General features: G+C 42.7%; 1 protein-coding gene across 1 annotated transcript in view; it reads right to left on the bottom strand.

Moving 5' to 3' along the window:
- Nucleotides 1–463: 463 nt before the first annotated feature.
- The window catches only part of LOC139548435 (LHFPL tetraspan subfamily member 6 protein), a 185,526-nt gene continuing 169,973 nt past the window's right edge, over nt 464–16,016 (bottom strand). Inside the window, exons 3-4 of the mRNA XM_071358132.1 lie at nt 15,266–15,364; nt 464–6,634 (exon numbers count right to left, since the gene is read on the bottom strand). Coding sequence (XP_071214233.1) covers nt 6,516–6,634; nt 15,266–15,364 — 218 coding nt within the window. The 3' untranslated portion in view covers nt 464–6,515. The remainder of the gene's footprint in view (nt 6,635–15,265; nt 15,365–16,016) is intronic.

The following is a 16,016-nucleotide window of genomic DNA, read 5'->3' as shown; positions in this document are numbered from 1 at the left end:
ATAGTACACTACTTTAGAATGGCACCCTATTCCCTATATAGTACACTACTTTAAAAGGGAACCCTATTCCCTATATATAGTACACTACTTTGGAATTGCACCCTATTCCCTATATGGTACACTCATTTTAAACAGAACCATATGAGCCTTCGTCAAAAGTAGTGCACTGTATATATAGGGTGTCATTTGGGACGGAGACAGAGAATTACTCCCAGTACGCCGAGTATATCTAGTATACAGTATTTCCTGCTGTTCAACGGATGAACGTGTGAATGGTTACATTTTCTCAGCCTCACCCCCTCAGCTTTAAAGTCAGGATTGTGACGTTCCTACAACCTAGACGCAACCTAGAGAGTCACAGAGCAGCAATAACATCAGTGAATGGATGCACTGCTCTTTGCTTTAGTTCAGGAAACGTTGACAAGAAAATATTATGTAAAAAAAAAATGGACATACTAAATACTGTATATTTAGATAAACAACATTTATTTACACACAGCGGAGAAATAACAACGAGGACTTACTTGAAATGTGTATACAAAACATATGCTAATATGATAAAATGTACATTATCGTACAACTCATTGTATATACTGTATCTAGAGAATATGTTAACCCATAACAACGATGAGGCGTTTTTGGGATCTGAGCAGGCTGTATTCAGGAAGGAGTAGCCTAGGTTGGATTGCTTTTTTACATCATGGAGATTATTGCATTTTTTTAAAAATATGATAACAAATACAGAAACGCTCCACAATACCAATGGAAGAATCACAGGTCTCGACTATTGTACCACTAAACCACAACATCCAGAGACATGGAGAGAAAGAACACGTTCTTTAAAAAGAGATAGTTAGGTACATGACAGTGAAACAAAGAGAGATTGGTCCATATATTGTGCATATAGGAAGAACAGTCAGGGAGGAGGAATAAGGACAGTCAGGGATGAGGAATAAGGACAGTCAGAGAGGGGGAATAAGAACAGTCAGGGATGAGGAATAAGAACAGTCAGAGAGGGGGAATAAGGACAGTCAGGGATGAGGAATAAGAACAGTCAGGGAGGAGGAATAAGGACAGTCAGAGAGGAGGAATAAGGACAGTCAGGGATGAGGAATAAGGACAGTCAGGGATGAGGAATAAGAACAGTCAGGGAGGAGGAATAAGGACAGTCAGGGATGAGGAATAAGGACAGTCAGGGAGGAGGAATAAGGACAGTCAGGGATGAGGAATAAGAACAGTCAGGGAGGAGGAATAAGGACAGTCAGGGATGAGGAATAAGGACAGTCAGGGAGGTGAAATAAGGACAGTCGGGGATGAGGAATAAGAACAGTCAGGGAGGAGGAATAAGGACAGTCAGGGAGGAGGAATAAGAACAGTCAGGAAGGAGGATTAAGGACAGTCAGGGAGGAGGAATAAGAACAGTCAGAGAGGGGGAATAAGGACAGTCAGGGATGAGGAATAAGGACAGTCAGGGATGAGGAATAAGGACAGTCATGGAGGTGGAATAAGGACAGTCAGGGAGGAGGAATAAGAACAGTCAGGGAGGAGGAATAAGGACAGTCAGGGATGAGGAATAAGAACAGTCAGAGAGGAGGAATAAGGACAGTCAGAGAGGAGGAATAAGGACAGTCAGGGAGGAGGAATAAGGACAGTCAGGGATGAGGAATAAGGACAGTCAGGGATGAGGAATAAGGACAGTCAGGGATGAGGAATAAGGACAGTCAGGGATGAGGAATAAGAACAGTCAGGGAGGAGGAATAAGGACAGTCAGGGATGAGGAATAAGGACAGTCAGGGAGGTGGAATAAGGACAGTCAGGGATGAGGAATAAGAACAGTCAGGGAGGAGGAATAAGGACAGTCAGGGAGGAGGAATAAGGACAGTCAGGAAGGAGGATTAAGGACAGTCAGGGAGGAGGAATAAGAACAGTCAGAGAGGGGGAATAAGGACAGTCAGGGATGAGGAATAAGGACAGTCAGGGATGAGGAATAAGGACAGTCATGGATGAGGAATAAGGACAGTCAGGGAGGAGGAATAAGAACAGTCAGGGAGGAGGAATAAGGACAGTCAGGGAGGAGGAATAAGAACAGTCAGAGAGGGGGAATAAGGACAGTCAGGGAGGAGGAATAAGAACAGTCAGGGATGAGGAATAAGGACAGTCAGGGATGAGGAATAAGGACAGTCAGGGATGAGGAATAAGGACAGTCAGGGAGAAGGAATAAGGACAGTCAGGGATGAGGAATAAGAACAGTCAGGGAGGAGGAATAAGGACAGTCAGAGAGGAGGAATAAGGACAGTCAGGGATGAGGAATAAGGACAGTCATGGATGAGGAATAAGAACAGTCAGGGAGGAGGAATAAGGACAGTCAGGGATGAGGAATAAGGACAGTCAGGGAGGAGGAATAAGGACAGTCAGGGATGAGGAATAAGAACAGTCAGGGAGGAGGAATAAGGACAGTCAGGGATGAGGAATAAGGACAGTCAGGGAGGTGAAATAAGGACAGTCGGGGATGAGGAATAAGAACAGTCAGGGAGGAGGAATAAGGACAGTCAGGGAGGAGGAATAAGAACAGTCAGGAAGGAGGATTAAGGACAGTCAGGGAGGAGGAATAAGAACAGTCAGAGAGGGGGAATAAGGACAGTCAGGGATGAGGAATAAGGACAGTCAGGGATGAGGAATAAGGACAGTCATGGAGGTGGAATAAGGACAGTCAGGGAGGAGGAATAAGAACAGTCAGGGAGGAGGAATAAGGACAGTCAGGGATGAGGAATAAGAACAGTCAGAGAGGAGGAATAAGGACAGTCAGAGAGGAGGAATAAGGACAGTCAGGGAGGAGGAATAAGGACAGTCAGGGATGAGGAATAAGGACAGTCAGGGATGAGGAATAAGGACAGTCAGGGATGAGGAATAAGGACAGTCAGGGATGAGGAATAAGAACAGTCAGGGAGGAGGAATAAGGACAGTCAGGGATGAGGAATAAGGACAGTCAGGGAGGTGGAATAAGGACAGTCAGGGATGAGGAATAAGAACAGTCAGGGAGGAGGAATAAGGACAGTCAGGGAGGAGGAATAAGGACAGTCAGGAAGGAGGATTAAGGACAGTCAGGGAGGAGGAATAAGAACAGTCAGAGAGGGGGAATAAGGACAGTCAGGGATGAGGAATAAGGACAGTCAGGGATGAGGAATAAGGACAGTCATGGATGAGGAATAAGGACAGTCAGGGAGGAGGAATAAGAACAGTCAGGGAGGAGGAATAAGGACAGTCAGGGAGGAGGAATAAGAACAGTCAGAGAGGGGGAATAAGGACAGTCAGGGAGGAGGAATAAGAACAGTCAGGGATGAGGAATAAGGACAGTCAGGGATGAGGAATAAGGACAGTCAGGGATGAGGAATAAGGACAGTCAGGGAGAAGGAATAAGGACAGTCAGGGATGAGGAATAAGAACAGTCAGAGAGGGGGAATAAGAACAGTCAGGGATGAGGAATAAGAACAGTCAGAGAGGGGGAATAAGGACAGTCAGGGAGAAGGAATAAGGACAGTCAGGGAGGAGGAATAAGGACAGTCAGGGAGGAGGAATAAGGACAGTCAGGGAGAAGGAATAAGGACAGTCAGGGATGAGGAATAAGAACAGTCAGGGATGAGGAATAAGGACAGTCAGGGATGAGGAATAAGGACAGTCAGGGATGAGGAATAAGAACAGTTTTGTCTGACTGCAGTCATAACAGAACAATAAGATCCGTTTTTTAAGACGGTATTTGTTTACTGTTGTACATTTTGTCTTTTCTTGCAGTCTTAACAATCAGTCTCTTCCTTGGTCTGTCTTGTCCTGTAGTCCTAGCAGTCAGTCTCTGCCTCGGTCTGTCTTGTCCTGTAGTCATAACAGTCAGTCTCTGCCTTGGTCTGTCTTGTCCTGTAGTCCTAGCAGTCAGTCTCTGCCTCGGTCTGTCTTGTCCTGTAGTCCTAGCAGTCGGTCTCTGCCTTGGTCTGTCTGATGACCTGTCCCATGTGGCGCAGAGCATATGAAAGTGGACGCAAGGAGTTACATTGTTCATTTAGGAAGAGGAAGAATGATGCCTAAGCTTCTGAAGACGTGTGTTGTCTTGTACTGCAGTTGTAGCAGTCAGTTTGTCTCTGCCCTGGTGTGATGACCTGGGTTGACCTGGGTTGACCTGGGATGACCTGGGTTGACCTGGGTCCCATCATGATCAGAGCAGAACACTTCAGGTCACTCAGTGTGCTTTTGATTGTATACTATAGCCTGTAGCTGTTATCTGTCATCAATAGCTACTGCAGGCTACTGTAGCCTGTAGTAGGCTGTAGTAGCCTGCAGTAGTCTGTAGTAGCCTGCAGTAGCATGTAGTAGCCTGCAGCAGTCTGCAGTAGTCTGCAGTAGTCTGTAGTAGTCTGCAGTAGCATGTAGTAGTCTGTAGTAGCCTGCAGTAGTCTGTAGTAGTCTGTAGTAGCCTGCAGTAGTCTGTAGTAGCCTGCCGTAGCCTGCAGTAGCCTGCAGTAGTCTGCAGTAGCCTGTAGTAGCCTGTAGTAAAATGTAGTCGTCTGTAGTAGCCTGTATTAGTCTGTAGTAGTCTGTAGTAGCCTACAGTAGCCTGTAGTAGCCTGCAGTAGTCTGTAGTAGCATGTAGTAGCCTGTAGTAGCCTGTAGTAGCCTGTAGTAGCCTGCAGTAATCTGTAGTAGCCTGTAGTAGCCTAAAGTAGCCTGTAGTAGCCTGCAGTAGTCTGTAGTAGCATGTAGTAGCCTGTAGTAGCCTGTAGTAGCCTGCAGTAGTCTGTAGTAGTCTGCAGTAGCATGTAGTAGTCTGTAGTAGCCTGCAGTAGTCTGTAGTAGTCTGTAGTAGCCTGCAGTAGTCTGTAGTAGTCTGTAGTAGTCTGCAGTAGCATGTAGTAGTCTGTAGTAGCCTGCAGTAGTCTGTGGTAGTCTGCAGTAGCCTGCAGTAGTCTGTAGTAGTCTGTAGAAACCTGCCGCAGTCTGTAGTAGCCTGTAGTAGCCTGCAGTAGTCTGTAGTAGCCTGTAGTAGCCTGTAGTAGCCTGCAGTAGTCTGCAGTAGCCTGTAGTAGCCTACAGTAGCCTGCAGTAGCCTGCAGTAGCCTGTAGTAGCCTGCAGTAGTCTGCAGTAGTCTGTAGTAGTCTGTAGTAGCCTACAGTAGCCTGTAGTAGCCTGCAGTAGTCTGTAGTAGCCTGCAGTAGCCTGCAGTAGCCTGTAGTAGCCTGTAGTAGCCTGCAGTAGCCTGTAGTAGCCTGTAGTAGCCTACAGTAGCCTGCAGTAGCCTGTAGTAGCCTGTAGTAGCCTGCAGTAGTCTGTAGTAGTCTGTAGTAGCCTACAGTAGCCTGTAGTAGCCTGCAGTAGTCTGTAGTAGCATGTAGTAGCCTGTAGTAGTCTGTAGGACTATGTTGTAGTCTGTAGGACAATGTTGTAATCTGTAGTAGCCTGCAGTAGCCTGTAGTAGCATGTAGTAGTATGTAGTAGTCTGTAGGACTATGTAGTAGCCTGCAGTAGTCTATAGGCCTGTCTCTTCTCTTTCCTCCCACCAAGTGGCTCCTATAGGCTGCCTTCCAAATGCCACTCTACTCCCTTTATAGTGCAGTATTATCCCCCAGTGGCCATAGGGCTCTGGTCAAGGAAACACACTCTATAAGGAATCGGGTGCCATTTGGGATGTTCTTCTAGTAAAGGTCCTCCTTCGCATCTAATTTCTAGTCAGGCTACCCCTTCTCCTCTCTCCCCCAGCTGGTTCATCTAGTAGGGGTACCCCTTCTCCTCCTCTCTCCCCCAGCTGGTTCCCTCCTCCTCCCTCCCCCAGCCGGTTCATCTAGTAGGGGTACCCCTTCTCCTCCTCCCTCCCCCAGCTGGTTCATCTAGTAGGGCTACCCCTTCTCCCCCTCCCTCCCCCAGCTGGTTCATCTAGTAGGGGTACCCCTTCTCCTCCTCCCTCCCCCAGCTGGTTCATCTAGTAGGGCTACCCCTTCTCCCCCTCCCTCCCCCAGCTGGTTCATCTAGTAGGGGTACCCCTTCTCCTCCTCCCTCCCCCAGCTGGTTCATCTAGTAGGGGTACCCCTTCTCCTCCTCCCTCCCCCAGCCGGTTCATCTAGTAAGGGTACCCCCTCTCCTCCTCCCTCCCCCAGCTGGTTCATCTAGTAGGGGTACCCCTTCTCCTCCTCCCTCCCCCAGCTGGTTCATCTAGTAGGGGTACCCCTTCTCCTCCTCCCTCCCCCAGCCGGTTCATCTAGTAGGGGTACCCCTTCTCCTCCTCCCTCCCCCAGCCGGTTCATCTAGTAGGGGTACCCCTTCTCCTCCTCCCTCCCCCAGCCGGTTCATCTAGTAGGGGTACCCCTTCTCCTCCTCCCTCCCCCAGCCGGTTCATCTAGTAGGGGTACCCCTTCTCCTCCTCCCTCCCCCAGCCGGTTCATCTAGTAGGGGTACCCCTTCTCCTCCTCCCTCCCCCAGCCGGTTCATCTAGTAGGGGTACCCCTTCTCCTCCTCCCTCCCCCAGCTGGTTCATCTAGTAAGGGTACTGCTTCTTTCTCTTCCCTGAGAAACAGGCCATCCAGGTACACAGCAGCATTGCAGCAGCGGCCCCGGCCCCCGTACAGTAGTAGGCCCAGCCAATCTCACAGGAACCTAGAGAGAGAGAGAGAGAGAGAGAGAGATATGCTACATTTTGACAGTACAAATGTAAATATTCATGTTTGTGTGAGTATTGGGTTATGGCAGCAGCATCTATGCTGGTGGTTGATATGTTGTTGGAGTTTAATTCCCAGTTTAAAGGTCTATATCTCGTTGTGCGAAATTACAGCATCTATGCTAAACGTACGCTAGCATCTTAGCTTCTATGCTAAACGTATACTAGCATCTTAGCTTCTATGCTAAACGTATACTAGCATCTTAGCTTCTATGCTAAAGGTACGCTAGCATCTTAGCTTCTATGCTAAAGGTACGCTAGCATCTTAGCTTCTATGCTAAAGGTACGCTAGCATCTTAGCATCTACACTAAAGGCATCCACGTGCTTCCCAGCTGAAATAGTTTGGAGGAGTTTGTGCATATATTATGACAACATTTTGTGAGGTTTTAGATTTTTGGCTGTTCGGGCGCACATAATTTTTTCTGGAGGCAAGCCGAAGTCTACGCCCCTTCGTCGGTGATTGGTCAACAGTAGGGATTCTTCAATAAAGTCTTTGTTGACATTCAACGAGAGAGAGGACTCGTTTTCATGCAAAACATGTTATGTAAAATTGTGTGACTAAAATCTCCTCTGCAAAAACGTCTAAAATTTATGACAGATTTCTTGAGTTATCTTAGATTAATTTAGTAAATTTTTTGGCTACGGCATCTCAAAATGGACAAACAGTACTAATGCTGCTTTATTCTTGCTTTTCAAGCGAAGGTCTTTTAGGGACACTCGTTCAGTTCACCTAGCCGAACTGAAGCATGCCGACGCCTTAAGCACACACTAGCATCATAGCTTCTATGCTAAACGTACACTAGCATATTAGCTTCTATGCTAAACGTACGCTAGCATCTTAGCATCTACACTAAAGGCATCCACGTGCTTCCCAGCTGAAATAGTTTGGAGGAGTTTGTGCATATATTATGACAACATTTTGTGAGGTTTTAGATTTTTGGCTGTTCGGGCGCACATAATTTTTTCTGGAGGCAAGCCGAAGTCTACGCCCCTTCGTCGGTGATTGGTCAACAGTAGGGATTCTTCAATAAAGTCTTTGTTGACATTCAACGAGAGAGAGGACTCGTTTTCATGCAAAACATGTTATGTAAAATTGTGTGACTAAAATCTCCTCTGCAAAAACGTCTAAAATTTATGACAGATTTCTTGAGTTATCTTAGATTAATTTAGTAAATTTTTTGGCTACGGCATCTCAAAATGGACAAACAGTACTAATGCTGCTTTATTCTTGCTTTTCAAGCGAAGGTCTTTTAGGGACACTCGTTCAGTTCACCTAGCCGAACTGAAGCATGCCGACGCCTTAAGCACACACTAGCATCATAGCTTCTATGCTAAACGTACACTAGCATATTAGCTTCTATGCTAAACGTACGCTAGCATCTTAGCATCTACACTAAAGGCATCCACGTGCTTCCCAGCTGAAATAGTTTGGAGGAGTTTGTGCATATATTATGACAACATTTTGTGAGGTTTTAGATTTTTGGCTGTTCGGGCGCACATAATTTTTTCTGGAGGCAAGCCGAAGTCTACGCCCCTTCGTCGGTGATTGGTCAACAGTAGGGATTCTTCAATAAAGTCTTTGTTGACATTCAACGAGAGAGAGGACTCGTTTTCATGCAAAACATGTTATGTAAAATTGTGTGACTAAAATCTCCTCTGCAAAAACGTCTAAAATTTATGACAGATTTCTTGAGTTATCTTAGATTAATTTAGTAAATTTTTTGGCTACGGCATCTCAAAATGGACAAACAGTACTAATGCTGCTTTATTCTTGCTTTTCAAGCGAAGGTCTTTTAGGGACACTCGTTCAGTTCACCTAGCCGAACTGAAGCATGCCGACGCCTTAAGCACACACTAGCATCATAGCTTCTATGCTAAACGTACACTAGCATATTAGCTTCTATGCTAAACGTACACTAGCATCTTAGCTTCTATGCTAAACATACACTAGCATATTAGCTTTTATGCTAAACGTACACTAGCATCTTAGCGTCTATGCTAAACGTACACTAGCATATTAGGTCTTGGACTACTTGACATTTTAGTTCAAGCTTCTGACTTTTCCCTCCTGTGTGTGAAATAGGGTCATTGTTGCAGAGACACTCATTCACTAAACAGTGTTAAAACTGAAGTTAAACAGACATTATAACTCTCTATAACAGACATTATGCCTCTTTATAACAGACATTATAACTCTCTATAACAGACATTATGCCTCTCTATAACAGACATTATAACTCTCTATAACAGACATTATAACTCTCTATAACAGACATTATACCTCTCTATAACAGACATTATACCTCTCTATAACAGACATTATACCTCTCTATAACAGACATTATAACTCTATAACAGACATTATAACTCTCTATAACAGACATTATAACTCTCTATAACAGACATTATACCTCTCTATAACAGACATTATAACTCTCTATAACAGACATTATGCCTCTCTATAACAGACATTATACCTCTCTATAACAGACATTATAACTCTCTATAACAGACATTATGCCTCTCTATAACATACATTATGTCTCTCTATAACAGACATTATAACTCTCTATAACATACATTATACCTCTCTATAACAGACATTATAACTCTCTATAACAGACATTATAACTCTCTATAACAGACATTATGCCTCTCTATAACAGACATTATAACTCTCTATAACAGACATTATGCCTCTCTGTAACAGACATTATAACTCTCTATAACAGACATTATGCCTCTCTATAACAGACATTATAACTCTCTATAACAGACATTATAACTCTCTATAACAGACATTATAACTCTCTATAACAGACATTATAACTCTCTATAACAGACATTATACCTCTCTGTAACAGACATTATAACTCTCTATAATAGACATTATGCCTCTCTATAACAGACATTATAACTCTCTATAACAGACATTATAACTCTCTATAACAGACATTATACCTCTATAAAAGGTCAACACTGAATGACAAATGTACTGGACTCTCTCTGACACACATTCCAGAAGACATTGCTAAATCTACCTCTCCCTGAACCATACTTAAACGCGAGACAAGATGCCCTCAAGGATACTGATAAGGTGATTCCTAACGAAACCAGGACAACAGAAATACCATGATTTTGTGGATTTTTATGAAATATAATCAATAGAATGATCCTTTGGAGGAAGGATTGTTGACATATATTTGACATTTGTATCTAAAAGCATAACTGAGAAATAACTTATTAAAGATGGCATATTTATCACATTTTGGCCTACCCAGCCATCCTTCAATACTACATAATGTTTCATCTGTAGATGTCTCCTTTAATACTCCATAATGTTTCATCTGTAGGTGCCTCCTTTAATACTCCATAATGTTTCATCTGTAGGTGCCTCCTTCAATACTCCATAATGTTTCATCTGTAGGTGTCTCCTTTAATACTCCATAATGTTTCATCTGTAGATGTCTCCTTTAATACTCCATAATGTTTAATCTGTAGGTGTCTCCTTTAATACTCCATAATGTTTCATCTGTAGGTGCCTCCTTCAATACTCCATAATGTTTCATCTGTAGGTGTCTCGTTTAATACTCCATAATGTTTCATCTGTAGATGTCTCCTTTAATACTCCATAATGTTTCATCTGTAGGTGCCTCCTTTAATACTCCATAATGTTTCATCTGTAGGTGCCTCCTTCAATACTCCATAATGTTTCATCTGTAGGTGTCTCCTTTAATACTCCATAATGTTTCATCTGTAGATGTCTCCTTTAATACTCCATAATGTTTAATCTGTAGGTGTCTCCTTTAATACTCCATAATGTTTCATCTGTAGGTGCCTCCTTCAATACTCCATAATGTTTCATCTGTAGGTGTCTCGTTTAATACTCCATAATGTTTCATCTGTAGGTGCCTTCCTTTAATTTTCCATAATGTTTCATCTGTAGGTGTCTCCTTTAATACTCCATAATGTTTCATATGTAGGTGCCTCCTTCAATACTCCATAATGTTTCATCTGTAGATGCCTCCTTTAATACTCCATAATGTTTCATCTGTAGGTGTCTCCTTTAATACTCCATATTGTTTAATCTGTAGGTGCCTCCTTTAATACTCCATACTGTTTAATCTGTAGGTGCGTCCTTTAATACTCCATAATGTTTCATCTGTAGGTGTCTCCTTTAATACTCCATAATGTTTCATCTGTAGGTGTCTCCTTTAATACTCCATAATGTTTCATCTGTAGGTGCCTCCTCTAATACTCCATAATGTTTCATCTGTAGGTGTCTCCTTTAATACTCCATAATGTTTCATCTGTAGGTGCCTCCTTTAAAACTCCATAATGTTTCATCTGTAGGTGCCTCCTTTAATACTCCATAATGTTTCATCTGTAGGTGCCTCCTTCAATACTCCATAATGTTTCATCTGTAGGTGTCTCGTTTAATACTCCATAATGTTTCATCTGTAGGTGTCTCCTTTAATACTCCATAATGTTTCATCTGTAGGTGCCTCCTTTAATACTCCATAATGTTTCATCTGTAGGTGCCTCCTTCAATACTCCATAATGTTTCATCTGTAGGTGTCTCCTTTAATACTCCATAATGTTTCATCTGTAGATGTCTCCTTTAATACTCCATAATGTTTAATCTGTAGGTGTCTCCTTTAATACTCCATAATGTTTCATCTGTAGGTGCCTCCTTCAATACTCCATAATGTTTCATCTGTAGGTGTCTCGTTTAATACTCCATAATGTTTCATCTGTAGGTGCCTTCCTTTAATTTTCCATAATGTTTCATCTGTAGGTGTCTCCTTTAATACTCCATAATGTTTCATATGTAGGTGCCTCCTTCAATACTCCATAATGTTTCATCTGTAGATGCCTCCTTTAATACTCCATAATGTTTCATCTGTAGGTGTCTCCTTTAATACTCCATATTGTTTAATCTGTAGGTGCCTCCTTTAATACTCCATACTGTTTAATCTGTAGGTGCGTCCTTTAATACTCCATAATGTTTCATCTGTAGGTGTCTCCTTTAATACTCCATAATGTTTCATCTGTAGGTGTCTCCTTTAATACTCCATAATGTTTCATCTGTAGGTGCCTCCTCTAATACTCCATAATGTTTCATCTGTAGGTGTCTCCTTTAATACTCCATAATGTTTCATCTGTAGGTGCCTCCTTTAAAACTCCATAATGTTTCATCTGTAGGTGCCTCCTTTAATACTCCATAATGTTTCATCTGTAGATGCCTCCTTTAATACTCCATAATGTTTCATCTGTAGGTGTCTCCTTTAATACTCCATATTGTTTAATCTGTAGGTGCCTCCTTTAATACTCCATACTGTTTAATCTGTAGGTGCGTCCTTTAATACTCCATAATGTTTCATCTGTAGGTGTCTCCTTTAATACTCCATAATGTTTCATCTGTAGGTGTCTCCTTTAATACTCCATAATGTTTCATCTGTAGGTGCCTCCTCTAATACTCCATAATGTTTCATCTGTAGGTGTCTCCTTTAATACTCCATAATGTTTCATCTGTAGGTGCCTCCTTTAAAACTCCATAATGTTTCATCTGTAGGTGCCTCCTTTAATACTCCATAATGTTTCATCTGTAGATGCCTCCTTTAATACTCCATAATGTTTCATCTGTAGGTGCCTCCTTTAATACTCCATAATGTTTCATCTGTAGGTGCCTCCTTCAATAGTCCATAATGTTTCATCTGTAGGTGCCTCCTTTAATACTCCATAATGTTTCATCTGTAGGTGCCTACTTTAATACTCCATAATGTTTCATCTGTAGGTGTCTCCTTTAATACTCCATACTGTTTAATCTGTAGGTGCGTCCTTTAATACTCCATAATGTTTCATCTGTAGGTGTCTCCTTTAATACTCCATAATGTTTCATCTGTAGGTGTCTCCTTTAATACTCCATAATGTTTCATCTGTAGGTGCCTCCTCTAATACTCCATAATGTTTCATCTGTAGGTGTCTCCTTTAATACTCCATAATGTTTCATCTGTAGGTGCCTCCTTTAATACTCCATAATGTTTCATCTGTAGATGGCTCCTTTAATACTCCATAATGTTTCATCTGTAGATGTCTCCTTTAATACTCCATAATGTTTCATCTGTAGGTGTCTCCTTTAATACTCCATAATGTTTCATCTGTAGGTACCTCCTTTAATATAATGTTTCATTATGGAGTATTGAAGGAAGGCTGGGTAGGCCAAAATGTGATAAATATGCCATCTTTGATGAGTTATTTCTCAGTTATGCTTTTAGATACACATGTCAAATATATGTCAACAATCCTTCCTCCAAAGGATCATTCTATTGATTATATTTTGTGAAAATCCCTAAATAATGATATTTTCATGAGGAATCACCTGATAGACCTCATATAAATCCGTCGTTCTGCCCCTGAACAAGGCAGTTAACCCACTGTTCTTAGGCCGTCATTGAAAATAAGAATTTGTTATGACTTGCCTAGTTAAATAAAGGTTATTATTTTTATTTTTTTTAAAGATACCCCATAGTTACCCCATAGATACCCCATAGTTACCCCATAGATACCCCATAGTTACCCCATAGATACCCCATAGTTACCCCATAGATACCCCATAGATACCATAGTTACCCCATAGATACCCCATAGATACCCCATAGTTACCCCATAGTTACCCCATAGTTACCCCATAGATACCCCATAGATACCCCATAGTTACCCCATAGTTACCCCATAGTTACCCCATAGTTACCCCATAGATACCCCATAGATACCCCATAGATACCCCATAGATACCCCATAGTTACCCCATAGTTACCCCATAGATACCCCATAGTTACCCCATAGTTACCCCAAAGACACCCCATAGTTACCCAAAAGATATTGGACATTGATTACACTGTGATTATCATCATACCAAATGACTGTATAACAAAACAGTTGTATAAACAGCCTCACTTTATAGGAACAACAAACCCCATTCTATTCTCTATCTCTAAATCTCCTTCATAGTTGCCTACTAATTCCTGTGGGGGTGATACGGGCTGACTGTAGAGACATCACGACATCTGTGCTGAGACAAACTGTCTGTTTTCCTCTCCCAATGCATGCTGGGTAGTCCCAGGGGACACCTGACTGTGTCCAAAATGGCACCCCATTCCCTATACAGTGCCTATGGTGGCTCTAGTCAAAAGTTGTGCACTATATAGGGAATAGGGTGCGATTTGGGACGGAGAAGAATGATGCTCAGAAACACTCTCAGAATATAATGACCCTCTACACAACTACAGCTGCAGAGTCATCTTCATATAACAAACATGTCTGCAGACAACAACAACACTGATAGAGCGACTCACATTAATTCATATCTATAGGCTGTTTTGGTGTTAAAGGTTCAAATAAGCTTAAAAACCAATTCACTGTTGAAGTCTTAACATTTATGTTTGTTTATTATTATTTTTGTGGGGAACATTTGATTTGTCAAAATGTTTTTGTTTTTTTTCCCCCACGAATGATTTTGACAGGGTCCAAGGTAGATACAGTGCATCTGGGAAAGTATTCAGACCCCTTTTTCACATTTTGTTACATTACATTAGGTTATTCTAAAATTGATTAAATCGGGGGGGGGGGGGGGGGGGGGTTTCTCCCACAAATCATTCTTCACACAATACAAATGGGGACTCCTCAGTATACTTGCTATGTACAGGAGTTGACAGGACAAATGGGGACTCCTCAGTATACTTACTATGTACAGGAGTTGACAGGACAAATGGGGACTCCTCAGTATACTTACTATGTACAGGAGTTGACAGAACAAATGGGGACTCCTCAGTATACTTGCTATGTACAGGAGTTGACAGGACAAATGGGGACACCTCAGTATACTTGCTATGTACAGGAGTTGACAGGACAAATGGGGACTCCTTAGTATACTTGCTATGTACAGGAGTTTACAGGACAAATGGGGACTCCTCAGTATACTTGCTATGTACAGGAGTTGACAGAACAAATGGGGACACCTCAGTATACTTGCTATGTACAGGACAAATGGGGACTCCTCAGTATACTTGCAATGTACAGGAGTTTACAGGACAAATGGGGACTCTGCCTCTGCTGACCGATGTTCTCTAAATTTAAACCAAGAGGTTTGACGTCTTGCTTGCCAAGGAACTAAAGTTACAGTAGCCTATAGCATCAATACTTCCACAGTGTGAGTTTACAATGTGTGTGTCTACATTTTCATGTGCCTTGCTGGCATGAAGGTGTAAACTATGTACAGATCTATGTTGTGAACTCTGTACAGATCTATGTTGTAAACTCTGTACAGATGTACATTGCGGGTGGAGGAGTGAACTCTGTACAGCTCTATGTTGTAAACTCTGTACAGATCTACGTTGTGGATGGAGGAGTGAACTCTGTACAGATCTATGTTGTAAACTCTGTACAGATCTACGTTGTGGATGGAGGAGTGAACTCTGTACAGCTCTATGTTGTAAACTCTGTACAGGTCTATGTTGTAAACTCTGTACAGATCTACGTTGTGGATGGAGGAGTGAACTAAACTCACCCAGTTCAAACTGGTCAGAGGTGTTGTTGCAGGTCTGTCGGACCTCCTCACTGTCCCAGCCCAGCGGGTAGAGAGCACAGCCAGACCCTATCAGCAGACCTGGGAAGACAGAGAACACACAGAGAATTAGTCACTACAGTAAACCTCTAGGAGAAAACAGAAAACAGGTCAGTCAATTTAAGTACTGTAGAACTGTTGGTAACCGAGAACGTACAGGCCAGGGTCAGTCACAGGAAGACGGATGAGAACAAGCACTTTATCAAAGACCTTCTGATCAATCTAGAGAATAGACACACAGTGAAACCCAAGTCACCACCCAGAGACCCAGCTACCCCCTCCTATATTACCTAGAGACCCAGCTACCCCCTCCTATATTAACTAGAGACCCAGCTACCCCCTCCTATATTACCTAGAGACCCAGCTACCCCCTCCTATATTAACTAGAGACCCAGCTACCCCCTCCTATATTAACTAGAGACCCAGCTACCCCCTCCTATATTAACTAGAGACCCAGCTACCCCCTCCTATATTACCTAGAGACCCAGCTACCTCCTCCTATATTAACTAGAGACCCAGCTACCCCCTCCTATATTAACTAGAGACCCAGCTACCCCCTCCTATATTAACTAGAGACCCAGCTACCCCCTCCTATATTAGCTAGAGACCCAGCTACCCCCTCCTATATTAGCTAGAGACCCAGCTACCCCCTCCTATACTAGCTAGAGACCCAGCTACCCCCTCCTATATTAGC

The sequence above is a fragment of the Salvelinus alpinus genome, chromosome 21 (assembly GCF_045679555.1).
Source record: "Salvelinus alpinus chromosome 21, SLU_Salpinus.1, whole genome shotgun sequence".
In the NCBI taxonomy this organism is placed as follows: Eukaryota; Metazoa; Chordata; class Actinopteri; order Salmoniformes; family Salmonidae; genus Salvelinus; species Salvelinus alpinus.
The sequence above is the reverse complement of the archived record's forward strand: the minus strand, read 5'-3'. Positions and strand labels throughout refer to the sequence as shown.